We start from the raw sequence: 15,010 nt of genomic DNA, 5'->3' as shown, positions 1-15,010 counted from the left end.
CATCATTCCGTAATCACCGCCCTCACCTTTGTCTCGTAATCATCGCCCTCACAGTCGTCCCATAATTACCGCTCTCATTGTCATTCCATAATCACCACCCTCACTGTTGTCCCGTAATCACCGCCCTCACTGCCATCCCGTAATCACAGCTCTCACTGTCCTCTCATAATCACAGCTCTCACTGTCGTCCTGTAATCACCGCCCTCACTGTCATCCCGTAATCACCGCCCTCACTGTCCTCTCGTAATCACAGCTCTCACTGTCATCCTGTAATCACCGCTCTCACTGTCGTCCTGTAATCACCGCCCTCACTGTCGTCCCGTAATCACCGCCCTCACTGTCATCCCGTAATCACCGCCCTCACTGTCGTCCCGTAATCACCGCCCTCACTGTCGTCCCGTAATCACCGCTCTCACTGTCGTCCCGTAATCACCGCCCTCACTATTGTCCCGTAATCACCGCCCTCACTGTCGTCCTGTAATCACCGCTCTCGCAGTCTTCCCTAACTCTCGTCCCGTAATCACCGCCCTCACTGTTGTCCCATAATCATCACCCTCACTGTCGTCCCGTAATCACCGCCCTCACTGTCGTCCTGTAATCACCGCTCTCGCAGTCTTCCCTAACTCTCGTCCCGTAATCACCGCCCTCACTGTTGTCCCATAATCATCACCCTCACTGTTGTCCCATAATCACCGCCCTCACCATCATTCCGTAATCACCGCCCTCACATTTGTCCCGTAATCATCGCCCTCATAGTCGTCCCATAATCACCGCTCCCATTGTCATTCCATAATCACCGCCCTCATTGTTGTCCCGTAATCACCGCCCTCACTGTCATCCCGTAATCACAGCTCTCACTGTCATCCCGTAATCACAGCTCTCACTGTCGTCCTGTAATCACCGCCCTCACTGTCATCCCGTAATCACAGCTCTCACTGTCCTCTCATAATCACAGCTCTCACTGTCGTCCTGTAATCACCGCTCTCACTGTCGTCCTGTAATAACCGCACTCACTGTCGACCTGTAATCACCGCCCTCACTGTTGTCCCGTAATCACCGCCCTCACTGTCGTCCCGTAATCACCGCTCTCACTGTCGTCCCATAATCACCGCTCCCATTGTCATTCCATAATCACGATCTCACTGTTGTCCCGTAATCACCGCCCTCACTGTCATCCCGTAATCACAGCTCTCACTGTCCTCTCATAATCACAGCTCTCACTGTCGTCCTGTAATCACCGCTCTCACTGTCGTCCCGTAATCACCACACTCACTGTCGACCTGTAATCACTGCCCTCACTGTCGTCCTGTAATCACGGCCCTCACTGTTGTCCCGTAATCACCGCCCTCACTGTCATCCCGTAATCACTGCCCTCACTGTCGTCCCGTAATCACCGCCCTCACTGTCGACCTGTAATCACTGCCCTCACTGTCGTCCTGTAATCACGGCCCTCACTGTTGTCCCGTAATCACCGCCCTCACTGTCGTCCTGTATTCATTCAGGAGTTAACACAAATGTTTAAACGCTAAGTTTCTCAGGTTTAATCTCACTGTCGTCCCGTAATCACCGCCCTCACTGTCGTCCCGTAATCACCGCCCTCACTGTCGTCCCGTATTCACCGCACTCACTGTCGTCCCGTAATTACCGCTCTCACTGTCGTCCCGTAATCACCGCTCTCACTGTTGTCCCGTAATCACCGCTCTCACTGTCGTCCTGTAATAACCGCACTCACTGTCGACCTGTAATCACCGCCCTCACTGTCGTCCCGTAATCACCGCCCTCACTGTTGTCCCGTAATCACCGCCCTCACTGTCGTCCCGTAATCACCGCTCTCACTGTCGTCCCGTAATCACCGCCCTCACTGTCGTCCCATAATCATCACCCTCACTGTTGTCCCATAATCACCGCCCTCACCATCATTCCGTAATCACCGCCCTCACCTTTGTCTCGTAATCATCGCCCTCACAGTCGTCCCATAATTACCGCTCTCATTGTCATTCCATAATCACCACCCTCACTGTTGTCCCGTAATCACCGCCCTCACTGCCATCCCGTAATCACAGCTCTCACTGTCCTCTCATAATCACAGCTCTCACTGTCGTCCTGTAATCACCGCCCTCACTGTCATCCCGTAATCACCGCCCTCACTGTCCTCTCGTAATCACAGCTCTCACTGTCATCCTGTAATCACCGCTCTCACTGTCGTCCTGTAATCACCGCCCTCACTGTCGTCCCGTAATCACCGCCCTCACTGTCATCCCGTAATCACCGCCCTCACTGTCGTCCCGTAATCACCGCCCTCACTGTCGTCCCGTAATCACCGCTCTCACTGTCGTCCCGTAATCACCGCCCTCACTATTGTCCCGTAATCACCGCCCTCACTGTCGTCCTGTAATCACCGCTCTCGCAGTCTTCCCTAACTCTCGTCCCGTAATCACCGCCCTCACTGTTGTCCCATAATCATCACCCTCACTGTTGTCCCATAATCACCGCCTTCACCATCATTCCGTAATCACCGCACTCACCTTTGTCTCGTAATCAACGCCCTCACTGTCGTCCTGTAATCACCGCTCTCACTGTCGTCCCGTAATCACCGCCCTCACTGTCGTCCCGTAATCACCGCCCTCACTGTCGTCCTGTAATCACCGCTCTCGCAGTCTTCCCTAACTCTCGTCCCGTAATCACCGCCCTCACTGTTGTCCCATAATCATCACCCTCACTGTTGTCCCATAATCACCGCCCTCACCATCATTCCGTAATCACCGCCCTCACATTTGTCCCGTAATCATCGCCCTCATAGTCGTCCCATAATCACCGCTCCCATTGTCATTCCATAATCACCGCCCTCACTGTTGTCCCGTAATCACCGCCCTCACTGTCATCCCGTAATCACAGCTCTCACTGTCATCCCGTAATCACAGCTCTCACTGTCGTCCTGTAATCACCGCCCTCACTGTCATCCCGTAATCACAGCTCTCACTGTCCTCTCATAATCACAGCTCTCACTGTCGTCCTGTAATCACCGCTCTCACTGTCGTCCTGTAATAACCGCACTCACTGTCGACCTGTAATCACCGCCCTCACTGTTGTCCCGTAATCACCGCCCTCACTGTCGTCCCGTAATCACCGCCCTCACTGTCGTCCCGTAATCACCGCCCTCACTGTCGTCCCGTAATCACCGCCCTCACTGTCGTCCCGTAATCACCGCCCTCACTGTCATCCCGTAATCACCGCCCTCACTGTCGTCCCGTAATCACCGCCCTCACTGTCGTCCCGTAATCACCGCACTCACTGTCGTCCCGTAATCACCGCTCTCACTGTCGTCCTGTAATCACCGCTCTCACTGTCGTCCCATAATCACCGCTCCCATTGTCATTCCATAATCACGATCTCACTGTTGTCCCGTAATCACCGCCCTCACTGTCATCCCGTAATCACAGCTCTCACTGTCCTCTCATAATCACAGCTCTCACTGTCGTCCTGTAATCACCGCTCTCACTGTCGTCCCGTAATCACCACACTCACTGTCGACCTGTAATCACTGCCCTCACTGTCGTCCTGTAATCACGGCCCTCACTGTTGTCCCGTAATCACCGCCCTCACTGTCATCCCGTAATCACTGCCCTCACTGTCGTCCCGTAATCACCGCCCTCACTGTCGTCCCGTAATCACCGCCCTCACTGTCGTCCCGTAATCACCGCCCTCACTGTCGTCCCGTATTCACCGCACTCACTGTCGTCCCGTAATTACCGCTCTCACTGTCGTCCCGTAATCACCGCTCTCACTGTTGTCCCGTAATCACCGCTCTCACTGTCGTCCTGTAATAACCGCACTCACTGTCGACCTGTAATCACCGCCCTCACTGTCGTCCCGTAATCACCGCCCTCACTGTTGTCCCGTAATCACCGCCCTCACTGTCGTCCCGTAATCACCGCCCTCACTGTCGTCTCGTAATCACCGCCCTCACTGTCGTCCCGTAATCACCGCCCTCACTGTCGTCCCGTAATCACCGCCCTCACTGTCGTCCTGTAATCACCCCCCTCACTGTCGTCCCGTAATCACCGCACTCACTGTCGTCCCGTAATCACCGCCCTCACTGTCGTCCTGTAATCACCGCTCTCGCAGTCTTCCCTAACTCTCGTCCCGTAATCACCGCCCTCACTGTTGTCCCATAATCATCACCCTCACTGTTGTCCCATAATCACCGCCTTCACCATCATTCCGTAATCACCGCACTCACCTTTGTCTTGTAATCATCGCCCTCACTGTCGTCCTGTAATCACCGCTCTCACTGTCGTCCCGTAATCACCGCCCTCACTGTCGTCCCGTAATCACCGCCCTCACTGTCGTCCTGTAATCACCGCTCTCGCAGTCTTCCCTAACTCTCGTCCCGTAATCACCGCCCTCACTGTTGTCCCATAATCATCACCCTCACTGTTGTCCCATAATCACCGCCCTCACCATCATTCCGTAATCACCGCCCTCACATTTGTCCCGTAATCATCGCCCTCACTGTCGTCCCGTAATCACCGCCCTCACTGTCGTCCTGTAATCACCGCTCTCGCAGTCTTCCCTAACTCTCGTCCCGTAATCACCGCCCTCACTGTTGTCCCGTAATCACCGCCCTCACTGTCGTCCCGTAATCACCGCCCTCACTGTCGTCCCGTAATCACCGCCCTCACTGTCGTCCCGTAATCACCGCCCTCACTGTCGTTCCGTAATCACCGCCCTCACTGTCGTCCCGTAATCACCGCACTCACTGTCGTCCCGTAATCACCGCTCTCACTGTCGTCCTGTAATCACCGCTCTCACTGTCATCCCATAATAACCGCTCCCATTGTCATTCCATAATCACCGCCCTCACTGTTGTCCCGTAATCACCGCCCTCACTGTCATCCCGTAATCACAGCTCTCACTGTCCTCTCATAATCACAGCTCTCACTGTCGTCCTGTAATCACCGCCCTCACTGTCGTCCCGTAATCACCGCACTCACTGTCGTCCCGTAATCACCGCTCTCACTGTTGTCCCGTAATCACCGCTCTCACTGTTGTCCTGTAATCACCGCTCTCACTGTCGTCCTGTAATCACCACCCTCACTGTCGTCCTGTAATCACCGCTTTCACTGTCGTCCTGTAATCACCACCCTCACTGTCGTCCTGTAATCACCGCTCTCACTGTCATCCCGTAATCACCGCCCTCACTGTCGTCCCGTAATCACCGCCCTCACTGTCGTCCTGTAATCACCGCTCTCGCAGTCTTCCCTAACTCTCGTCCCGTAATCACCGCCCTCACTATTGTCCCATAATCATCGCCCTCACAGTCGTCCCATAATCACCGCTCCCATTGTCATTCCATAATCATCGCCCTCACTGTTGTCCCGTAATCACCGCCCTCACTGTCGACCTGTAATCACTGCCCTCACTGTCGTTCTGTAATCACGGCCCTCACTGTTGTCCCGTAATCACCGCCCTCACTGTCGTCCTGTATGCAGGAGTTAACACAAATGTTTAAACGCTACGTTTCTCAGGTTTAATCTAAAAAAAACCCCTGAATTTTCTGATTCTCAGCCGTTTCTGTTTAATCAGATTGTCCCCTGACGATTGTTACTGATGATACCTCCATCAGCCCATCATCTTCTTTAAGAAAAAGTGTCCTGTTTGACTCGAGTCTTAACCTTTTCCCACATATCAACTCTCTAATTAAAACTGTAATCTTTTATTTTTCTCCTCAAATTTGTAAAGCATCCTTGTGAATGTGAAAGGCACTGTGTAATTTATTATATATATATATATATATATATATATATATATGTATATATATATGTATGTATTGTATGAGCAATATTCCAACATTAAACGCCATTAGAAAGCAAACACACATTTATTTTTCCTGAGGCTTTAAATGGACGGATGTTTTTAGGCTGAAGTTGTAAACAGTGTACGCTGGAACAGACTCGTGTTATGAAAGACATTAAGAGCAGCTGTGTTGTCCGCTGTGCATTTGGGTGCATTTGTGAAAGCTGAATGGTGTGTGTGTGTGTGTGTGTGGGGGGGGGGGGGGGGGGGGGGGTATATGTGAGAGAGATATTCACACAGATCGACGCACATGGACAATAGCCGCACAGTAAAAACACACAGAAGGTCACGACTAAGAATAGCTCTGACCACAGAGAGAGTGGGAATATTATTATTATGTAAGTACTTGACTAACAATCAAATCCATTTTAAATGGCTATCACTTATAAAATCTAATTAAATTATAATATTTTCATATATAAAAATACAAATAAAAGAATTTGGAAGCTCTGTGCTCACGCTGCCCAATGCCAGAAGTCCGCCAGAGGGGTTAGTTCCAGAAATGATTCCATACAACTAATGTTGATTGTTTTCTATGGCTGGATACCATCAAATCCTCACAGAAAAGTTTATATACGAGAATAAAAAAACACAAAACATCCACAGCAAATGCTTCCTGCATCTTTCACACAGTGATAGAAAACACAGAGCATCCAACTACCAATGGGCTGCAGTGAGGTGATGCTGTTAGAGTGGAGGGGGTGGGAGGAGATATTGGGATATTGGGGAGCGACTGCCTGGTTTCAGAGCACAGCTCTAATGTAAACAGATGGAAAGATGGATAAATTCATCTCATACACAGCTCCTGTCCCTGTGCTGGAGAGAGTCTCACAGCACTCAGAATCAAGCCCATTGCCTCTCTGTGTCGGGGGGTAAAGGATCCCACAGCGGAGCATAATGAGGAAGAAAAGACTGTTATCCTCTGTTAGCTGTATTAGCATTTTCATCATAGGATCTAATGTAAAGCTGTTAGCGTCAGACTCTAATGCGTCTCTCTGCTCTTCTGTCTGAATCTGAGTGAATTATTCCCACACAGATCACACACAGGCTTCAGTCATTGTCTTATTTCACTGCTGTGTTGTTGTAGTGTGTAAGAGACGACAGAAACAATTCCTCCGTCTCAGTCTTTTCCCCCTGTTTACAGGTAAATAATCAGACCCTTCTGTCCCTGCGCTCAGAGTGAACAGACACTTGGAGGATAATATTGTATTGCGACTGTCACCTAAACTATTCCTCTGGTTTGGGCTAATGTTTAATAAAGTAGTTCTCCTTGTCTGAAAGTGAAGTGAAGTGGGAGTGATCAGTGAGAAGTTTCAACGCCGCAGCGAAACAGAGGCTGAAACCCAAATGTCTCCCTACACCCTCCATAGCGCAAAGGGTGGATAATTGGGTCAGGGATCCACACTTATATTTCTGTCATTTTAACGTCTACATGAGACTAAAAGTCTCAACAGAAACAATAAAACTATTTAAATATCACAGTTTTATTTGAGTTGTGTGTTTGAGAAATGGGGAGGTCCCCAATACGGCGACTACTCTACACTGTGACCACAGAGCTGCAGCCCAGGGATAAAGGAAGCCTCCTGCATCTTTTACACAGTAACAGGAAACAGTGTTTATGTGGTCGAATGCCTTCAAATCCTCACAGCAATATCCCAACATCTACTGTGAAGCCTTCCCAGATGAGTAGAGACTGTTCCTGCAGTGAGGAGAGAAACACAGTCCTGAAGTCTGGACACTGAACGTGCTCAGGGCTGGGTTTTTATCCCTGAAACCATTCTGCATCGATCAATAGCACTTTAGGTGAATCATCTGTATAAACGACATCGCTCCGCACGCCTCTTTATCGCTCTGTTTCTCCGAGGGTCTCTCAGACTGGAGCGGTCAGCTTTACCAGAACAGAAGGGTCCAGACATTTCTGGTAAACACTGACCACCACAAGAGCCTCTTAGGGAAATTAATGGGGTTTAAAGCTGCTGTGATTCTCAGAGTGATTCAGTGTGATTTATCAGTGGCTCATTAGAGCTGTGGACTTGCTCTCTCTCTCTCTCTCTCTCTCTCTCTCTCTCTCTCTCTCTTTATCTCTCTCTCACCCTCTCTCTCTGCCTCTCTCTCTCTCTCCCTCCCTCTCTCACTCTCTTTATCTCTCTCTCTCTCTCATACACTCTCTCTCACCCTCTCTTTCTCTCTCTCTCTCTCTGTCTCTGCCTCTCTATCTCTCTCCCTCTCTCACTCTCTTTATCTCTCTCTCTCTCTCTCTCTCTCTCTCTCTCTCTCTCTCTCTCTCTCTTATCCCCTGAATTAAGGTAATCCCCATCAACAACAACAAAGGCCCACTGTGGTCTGTTTGTGAGTTATTCCTTATCCACGGATCACAGAAACAAACATAAGCCGTGTCCCAGTTGTTCTCTTAATACTAATTCTGACTAGTGTTTGAGTGTGTATTGTGTAGTGAGTAGTGTAGTTACAAGTGTGAATATTGAGTACACTAAAAAATTCACAATTAGCACTTAGAACCAGTGATTGTTGGTAATGATGGACACTGTCTCTCACCGCCAGTCCTTCACAGGGCAACACACACTCACACATTCACTCACACACTCACACCTACGGACACTTTGTCACCAGTCCACCTTCCAATGTGTGTGTGAATAAAATACTGTCCTTTGGCAAAAAGTCATTAGGGACTTTATTTAAAATATAAATGTATTTTTCCCAAAAAAAGGACATTTTTTTTGGAATATTTGTTATTTATAATTATTCATAAATCTTGTTGGAATGTAATTGAAAGTGTAAATTGATTTGTAATTCAGTTGTTAACAACATAAAATGATGCTATAGCTATAAGACTACTTCAATGTCCAGGATGTGGCACTGATCATATGCAGGTTATACATTATGTTCTGGGCCTTGGCCTGGGACAATTTTCTCTAACTGTAACTTAATGAATTTTAATGAATTACCCCTGCTCTGTGGTGTTAGTGTGTAGTAGACATTTGGGACACAGCCAAAGAAAAAGATTCCAATTCAAAGCTAATGAATTTAATCTGAATCCTAATTTTCTGAATCAAAATTTGTGACTTACAATATACTGCCTCAAAGCACAGGAGACTTACACCATAGTGACTTACAGGACAAGACTTCATGACGCAAGGAATTAACTCAAGACTTGACTAAGACTCACAGTAGAGTAATGTAAGGCTTAGACTCACATACTAGTGACTTTAGACATGTCCCAGACTTCAGGTGCTTTTCCAACTCTAACAACTCTATCGATCTCTACTGGACTCTACTCTCTGATTGGTCCCTGGTTGGTTTTCCACTCCCATAGCTCCCCCCTGAAATGTATCTGGTGTCGTCTATAACCCCATCTCTAAGAACAGCAAGCTTTGGAACCCAGAACAACGGTGGTGGTAACATTAAGCGGTGTTTACTCATGGTGTATTGGCGTGTTGTTGTTGTTTAGGACTGAACACAGCTCCATCATCAGTTCAGACAGATCAGTAGAGTTTGTTCCTTCCTTGTTGCAGCGTCCAGCTCTCGCTGGATTCTTTCATCGGCCACCGATCCAAGGAGCGTTTGAACCTCTTCAAAAGACCATGGTGTAATTTTACGAGCTGCCGTCGTGAGTCGGATAAAAACAAACGTGATCCCTGCTGCAGCTGGAGATTTTACAGATGGAGAGTTGGTGCTGGTCGTCTGCGTTGCGTGGCGTAGAGTGACGACTCTCTCTGGACAATCAGCGCTCTGCAATGTTTACACGCCACGGTTTAGTCCCTACTCGACTCACTCTGAACCACGAGAGAACAGCCACTAAACAAGAACCCGCTTCCAGAACCAGGATTCAATTTGGCTAGTGGAAAAGCAAAAGAGCTGAGTTGAGATGCGTGTTTGTTCGGGACAGTGGTGATATAATGTTCTTACTTTGGTGCAATCGACTAATAGAAACTCTGCAAATGAATTTACCGTTACGTGCAATAAAGTAAGAGTATACAATAACAGTTACATTCCAGTAACAGTGATCCAGCAGGGTTTTCCAGCTCTAGCTCGGAGCAGGGCTGAGCTGGAATAAGGTGAAGGAATTCCATGGTGGACGGTGGTCAGTGTCTGTGCTGGAGTTGAGTGATCTTTGGTTGGACGCTACTGACGCTGTTGTTAGTCCCTACTCTACTCGCTCTGAACCACGAGAGAACAGCCACTAAACAAGAACCCGCTTCCAGAACCAGGACCTGATTCACCTGCTGGAGGAACATGAAAGACTAGTCGAGTGGAGGAAAGTAGAGGATAGTAGGGACCCGGCAATGGAAAAGTGATTCGACTCACTTTAATGTGACTCAGGACTAGAGCTCCCTTTTGACTCAGACTGACTCAAGACTCAAACCACAGTGACTCGAGACTGTGGATCTGCATTAAAAGCCGTACCTGACACAGTCCTGACGACCTCGGTGCTGTTCCTCAGCCCCACGAAGGAGAACTGGTACAGCCTCCAGGAACGAATATCTCCAACCTCCACAGAGCTGCGCTTCCACCTGTAAACAATCTCCTCCTTTGGGTATCCGTCTGCACAAACAAACAAACAGACATACGGGAGGTTATTCCAGAGCACTGCCAGCTGCATCATTACCATCTACAGAATCATAAACAAATAAAAAAATAAATCTCAGGCGTTTAAAGCCGTGGAGTTCAGACTCTGTGACTCAGTGTAACCTCAAATACGAATATTACACCATTCATAGTGCACTTATTTACTGTTTATTTTGTTATTTTAGACAACGTTAACTAAAGCAATAAATCATTCAACAATAATACATTTATAAATTTTAATATTAATATATTTTTATTTGTGTTCTACATGTAATCATTTTGTCCTAATATGTTGAGACTTTCATTCTAAAACTTCCCATTCATCCCAGATCAATTAAGCCCCGCCCACCCATCCCACATCAGTTAACCACCGCCCATCCATCTCAGAACAGTTAAGCCCTGCCCATTCGCCCCACATCAGTTTAGCCTCGACCATTCATCACACATCAGTTAAGCCCAGCCCATTCATCCCACATTAGTTACGCCCCACCCATATATCCCACATCAGTCAAGCCCCGCCCATTCATCCCACATCAGTTAACGACCGCCCATCCACCCCACATCAGTTAAGCCCCGCCCATCCACCCCACATCAGTTAAGCCCCGCCCATCCACCCCACATCAGTTAAGCCCCGCCCATTCGCCACACATCAGTTAAGCTCAGCCCATTCATCCCACATTAGTTACATCCCACCCATTCGTCCCACATCAGTCAAGCCCTGCCCACCCACCCCAGACCAGTTAAGCCCCGCCCACCCACTCCACATCAGTTAAGCCCCGCCCACCCACCCCAAACCAGTTAAGCCCCGCCCACCCACCCCACACCAGTTAAGCCCCGCCCGCCCACCCCACACCAGTTAAGCCCCGCCCATTCATCCAACATCAGTTTAGCACCACCCATCCATCCCAGAGTAGTTTAGCCCCACCTATTCATTCCACAGATATTTAACCCCACCCATTCACCCCACAGAAAATTTGCCCTGCCTATTCATCCTACATTTTTTAACCCCATCCATTCCTCCCACAGCAGTTTAGCCCCACCCTGTTATCCTACAGCAGTTTAGCCCCACCCATTACTCATTCAGCAGATTAGCCCCGCCCTGTCAGATCTTCCTGACACCCCCTTGGCGAGAGTTTGACGATGAAAATGACGGACTGCAGCTTTAACGCTGAGTTGAGTGAGAGGTCTTGAGTCTCTTTCCGTCAGGACAGAGGATGGACAGATCATCCAGGGCTCACCAGGTTTAAACCCCACTTCTCTGGCAGCTGCTCAGAGCTGAGAGGAATGAGGGAAGAATCTGTACTTGATCATGAATGTTTTACACTCCTTCATTCTCTCTGCTGCTTTCAGAGAAACAATCTCCCCATTTTCTCTCCCTCGATTTTCTTGGAATCTATTTATGAAGATCTCTCCAAGGAGTGTCCCACAGCAGAGAGAGAGAGAGAGAGAGAGAGAGAGGGGTGGGGCAGGAGAGAGTGAGGACTGATATTAAAAATTAAATAATAAAGTTGAAAAGAGGGAGAGAGGGGAAGATCGAATGGAAAGAGAGAAAGAGAGACAGAGGGAGGCAGAGAGAATGAAAGAGAGAAAGAGAGAGAGAATGCAGGAAACACAGAGGGAGGAATGATAGGTGAGACAGAAAGAGGGAGAGAGAGAGAGAGACAAAGAGAAAAAGAGACAGAGAGAGAGGATGAGAGAGATAGAGAGAGAGAGAAAGAGAGAATGAAAGAGAGACAGAGGAAGGCTGAGAGAATGATAGGTGAGACAGAAAGAGGGAGAGAAAGAGTGAGGAAGAGAGAGAGACAAAGAGAGAGAGAAAGAGACAGAGAGAGACTTACAGCTGGAGAACTCCAGGGGGCAGGAGTGTTCATCCATGGGGAAGTTGTAGAGCTTAAGTTGGCACTCTGCGTCGATGGTCAACCTACAAACACAGACAAAAAAACGCGATGAAACACAACTAAAGGAAACCCACGTCTAGAACCCATCACCGTCTTTAATGTGAAGTGTGTTTATTGTTTCGGCTGATGTCTCATGGAACATCAACAAGAGGACACAGAAGAACACAGGAGGACACTGGAGGACACTGGAGAACACAGGAGGACACCATAGGACACAGAAGGACATTGTAGGACATCGGAGGACATAGTAGGACACAGGAGAACACTGGAGGGCAGAAGAGGAGTGTAGAGTGTAAACTCTACCTCAGAGTGTACAGGATCCGCCCGTCATTCCAGATCCGCAGCATCCGATTGGGTGTGGTGATCCAGTGGGCGTCAGCCTTCTTGGAGTTGCGGAAGAAGGTGTCGGGGATCCAGATTTTCCCGACCATGTTGCTGTTGAGGCGCAGGACCTTCATGGTGCTGTTGAACCTCAGACGACTGTCGTACCAGGTCTGAGCGAAGAAAATATCAATGGTGTACTCCTGTCACAGAGAGATAAACAACACAGGATTATGTTACAGAAGAGACGAGAACAGAAGAGACAATGCGAGAAAAGACGAGAAGCAATAAGCAAGGAAATGAGAGAGAAAAAAAGAATACAGAGGAAGAGAAGAAATATAGATGAGAAATAAACAGAAGTAAACTAGAGGTCTGCATTTCCAGGAGGAAACGTGAGATGTTGTGCCGCTGAAACCCCCGTCCCCCGATAAGCATCTTTCCCGCTTAAAGCGAGGCTGTCGATACGGTAGACGTGTGGGTCCCTAAGCGACGCTATGGTGAAGGAGTTGACTGCTAAGCTGTTGGTAGTGGGATGTTAAAAGAGCAGTCTCCCACAGTAGTTTACATTGGACGTCCAACTTAAAAATGACCACTTGAAATAAAGGTTAAAATGTTCAAAAGACAGCTTATATATTGTACATGAGTTATTGTAAAAAAATTCCACCCTAAAAAACCCTGGATAATTAAGACACCCCCCTTAAAAATGACCTTTAAAGTGTTAGAGACTGCCTATGTATTGCTATGACTGCCTGTGTCCTTCACACCTCTCCCCCTTCGTCTCTGCCTCTGCCCCTCCCCCTTACTCCCCCCTCTCTCTCTCTCTCTCTGCATGCTCACAGAACACAACTGACAGACTCACGATTCAATGAATTTCGACCGGAGGGGGACCCTCCAAAAAATCACCCGTAGCTCGAAAACTTTTTCAGGTCCAAAAATGAATGAAACATACCGTAGCGACAAAGAAAGTCTGGCGCTCGAGATGGTGTAAAAATCTTTGCACTTTGAGCGAGAATTGATGGTGTAATGGTGAGTTAAAACAGGCAAAATTTTGAAAATCTGCATGCCAACCCGCTCTTAAAATACATTGAGCTCTATAGGAGTTGAAACCCTACCAAGTGTCGAACAAAAAGTCATAACTCAAAAACAGTATTCTCAAACTTACAAGTGTGAGAAAGGGGAAATTTCTCTACCATTTACAATTTAAAGTGAAAGTATAAGGAAGTTATGGTGAAATGTACGGCAGAAAATTGAAAAAGAAAAAAAAAATCATTTCAATGCATTCCTATGGGAGCGTACACACCCTCCGAACAAATGCTTATAGCTCAGAAAGATTTTCCCAAATCACTTAACTGTATATACCGTTGCGGCAAGGAGACTCTGGGGGTCGATCTGGTATAAACAAATCTGCAGATTGAGTGTGATTTGAGCGTGTTATGAGTTAAAAACAGGAGAAAAATTTAGAAACCACACTCTGAGCCGCTCTAAAAATACATTGAACTCTATGGGAGCCGAAACCCTCCCTAGTGCCGAACAAAAATTCATAACTCAAAAAACATATTTTCAGTAATATTCATATTTACAGGTGCTAGAAAGGAGAAGTTTCTCTACCATGTAAAATTTAAATAAAGTTTCTAGGTGAAACTAAAAGGAAGTTATGGTGAATTGTTTGGCTGAAAAGTGAAAAAACGGTTTTCTGGCAGAGAAGCTAGAGTGCGTTGACATCACCCACTTTAACTGCCACCCACTGAAACGAATGGAGATATTTTGAAGGAAGGATAGAAAGGGAAGGATGAGTGCAAGAGGTCCGAAAACGGATGTGACGGGTCCCGGTGCGCCTGGGTCCGACTGTCTTAAATCTCGTGTCCGTAGCTTGAAAATTGACAGAGTTAGATCACTTTGCATATTAACTCCATAGAAATGACTGGGGAAAAAACGGAGCGAAAAACGAGTGTAGCAGGCGAACGAGTGTGGGTATCGGAAAGCTGTATACAAGCCCACATCGTCGCTATAAGATGCACGATTTCCAGGTGGAGCGGTGTCGATAGCTTGAAAACTGCAGGACGAGTTAAGCGGACAAGGAAATGCGGAATAATAAGAATACTGCTATAAGAATAAGAATACCGCTGCTTAAAGCAGCAGACACAACATAAAAAATGAGGAGAAACAAATGAGGAGTACAGAAGATAAAAGACAGTGAGAAGAGAAGAGAAAAGTGAAGAGAAGAGAAAAGAATAGAAGTGAAATGAGAACAGAAGAGATGAAAGAGAAGTGAAAAGGGCAGATGAGAAAAGGAGAGAAGCGAAGAGATTAGAAGAAAGAAAAGGAATGAAAAGTAAATAGAGAAGAGAAAA

General features: G+C 47.6%; 1 protein-coding gene across 3 annotated transcripts in view; it reads right to left on the bottom strand.

Annotated features, from left to right (window-relative positions):
• gabrg2 (gamma-aminobutyric acid type A receptor subunit gamma2) overlaps window positions 1–15,010 on the bottom strand; it is a 72,691-nt gene that overhangs the window by 31,777 nt on the left and 25,904 nt on the right. For all 3 annotated transcript variants that reach the window (XM_066645803.1, XM_066645804.1, XM_066645805.1), the window contains exons 4-6: window positions 12,642–12,862; window positions 12,279–12,361; window positions 10,279–10,416 (exon numbers count right to left, since the gene is read on the bottom strand). In XM_066645803.1, the coding sequence (XP_066501900.1) occupies window positions 10,279–10,416; window positions 12,279–12,361; window positions 12,642–12,862 (442 nt within the window). The remainder of the gene's footprint in view (window positions 1–10,278; window positions 10,417–12,278; window positions 12,362–12,641; window positions 12,863–15,010) is intronic.

This window comes from Hoplias malabaricus, chromosome 15 (assembly GCF_029633855.1).
Source record: "Hoplias malabaricus isolate fHopMal1 chromosome 15, fHopMal1.hap1, whole genome shotgun sequence".
Lineage (NCBI taxonomy): Eukaryota > Metazoa > Chordata > Actinopteri > Characiformes > Erythrinidae > Hoplias > Hoplias malabaricus.
The sequence above is the reverse complement of the archived record's forward strand: the minus strand, read 5'-3'. Positions and strand labels throughout refer to the sequence as shown.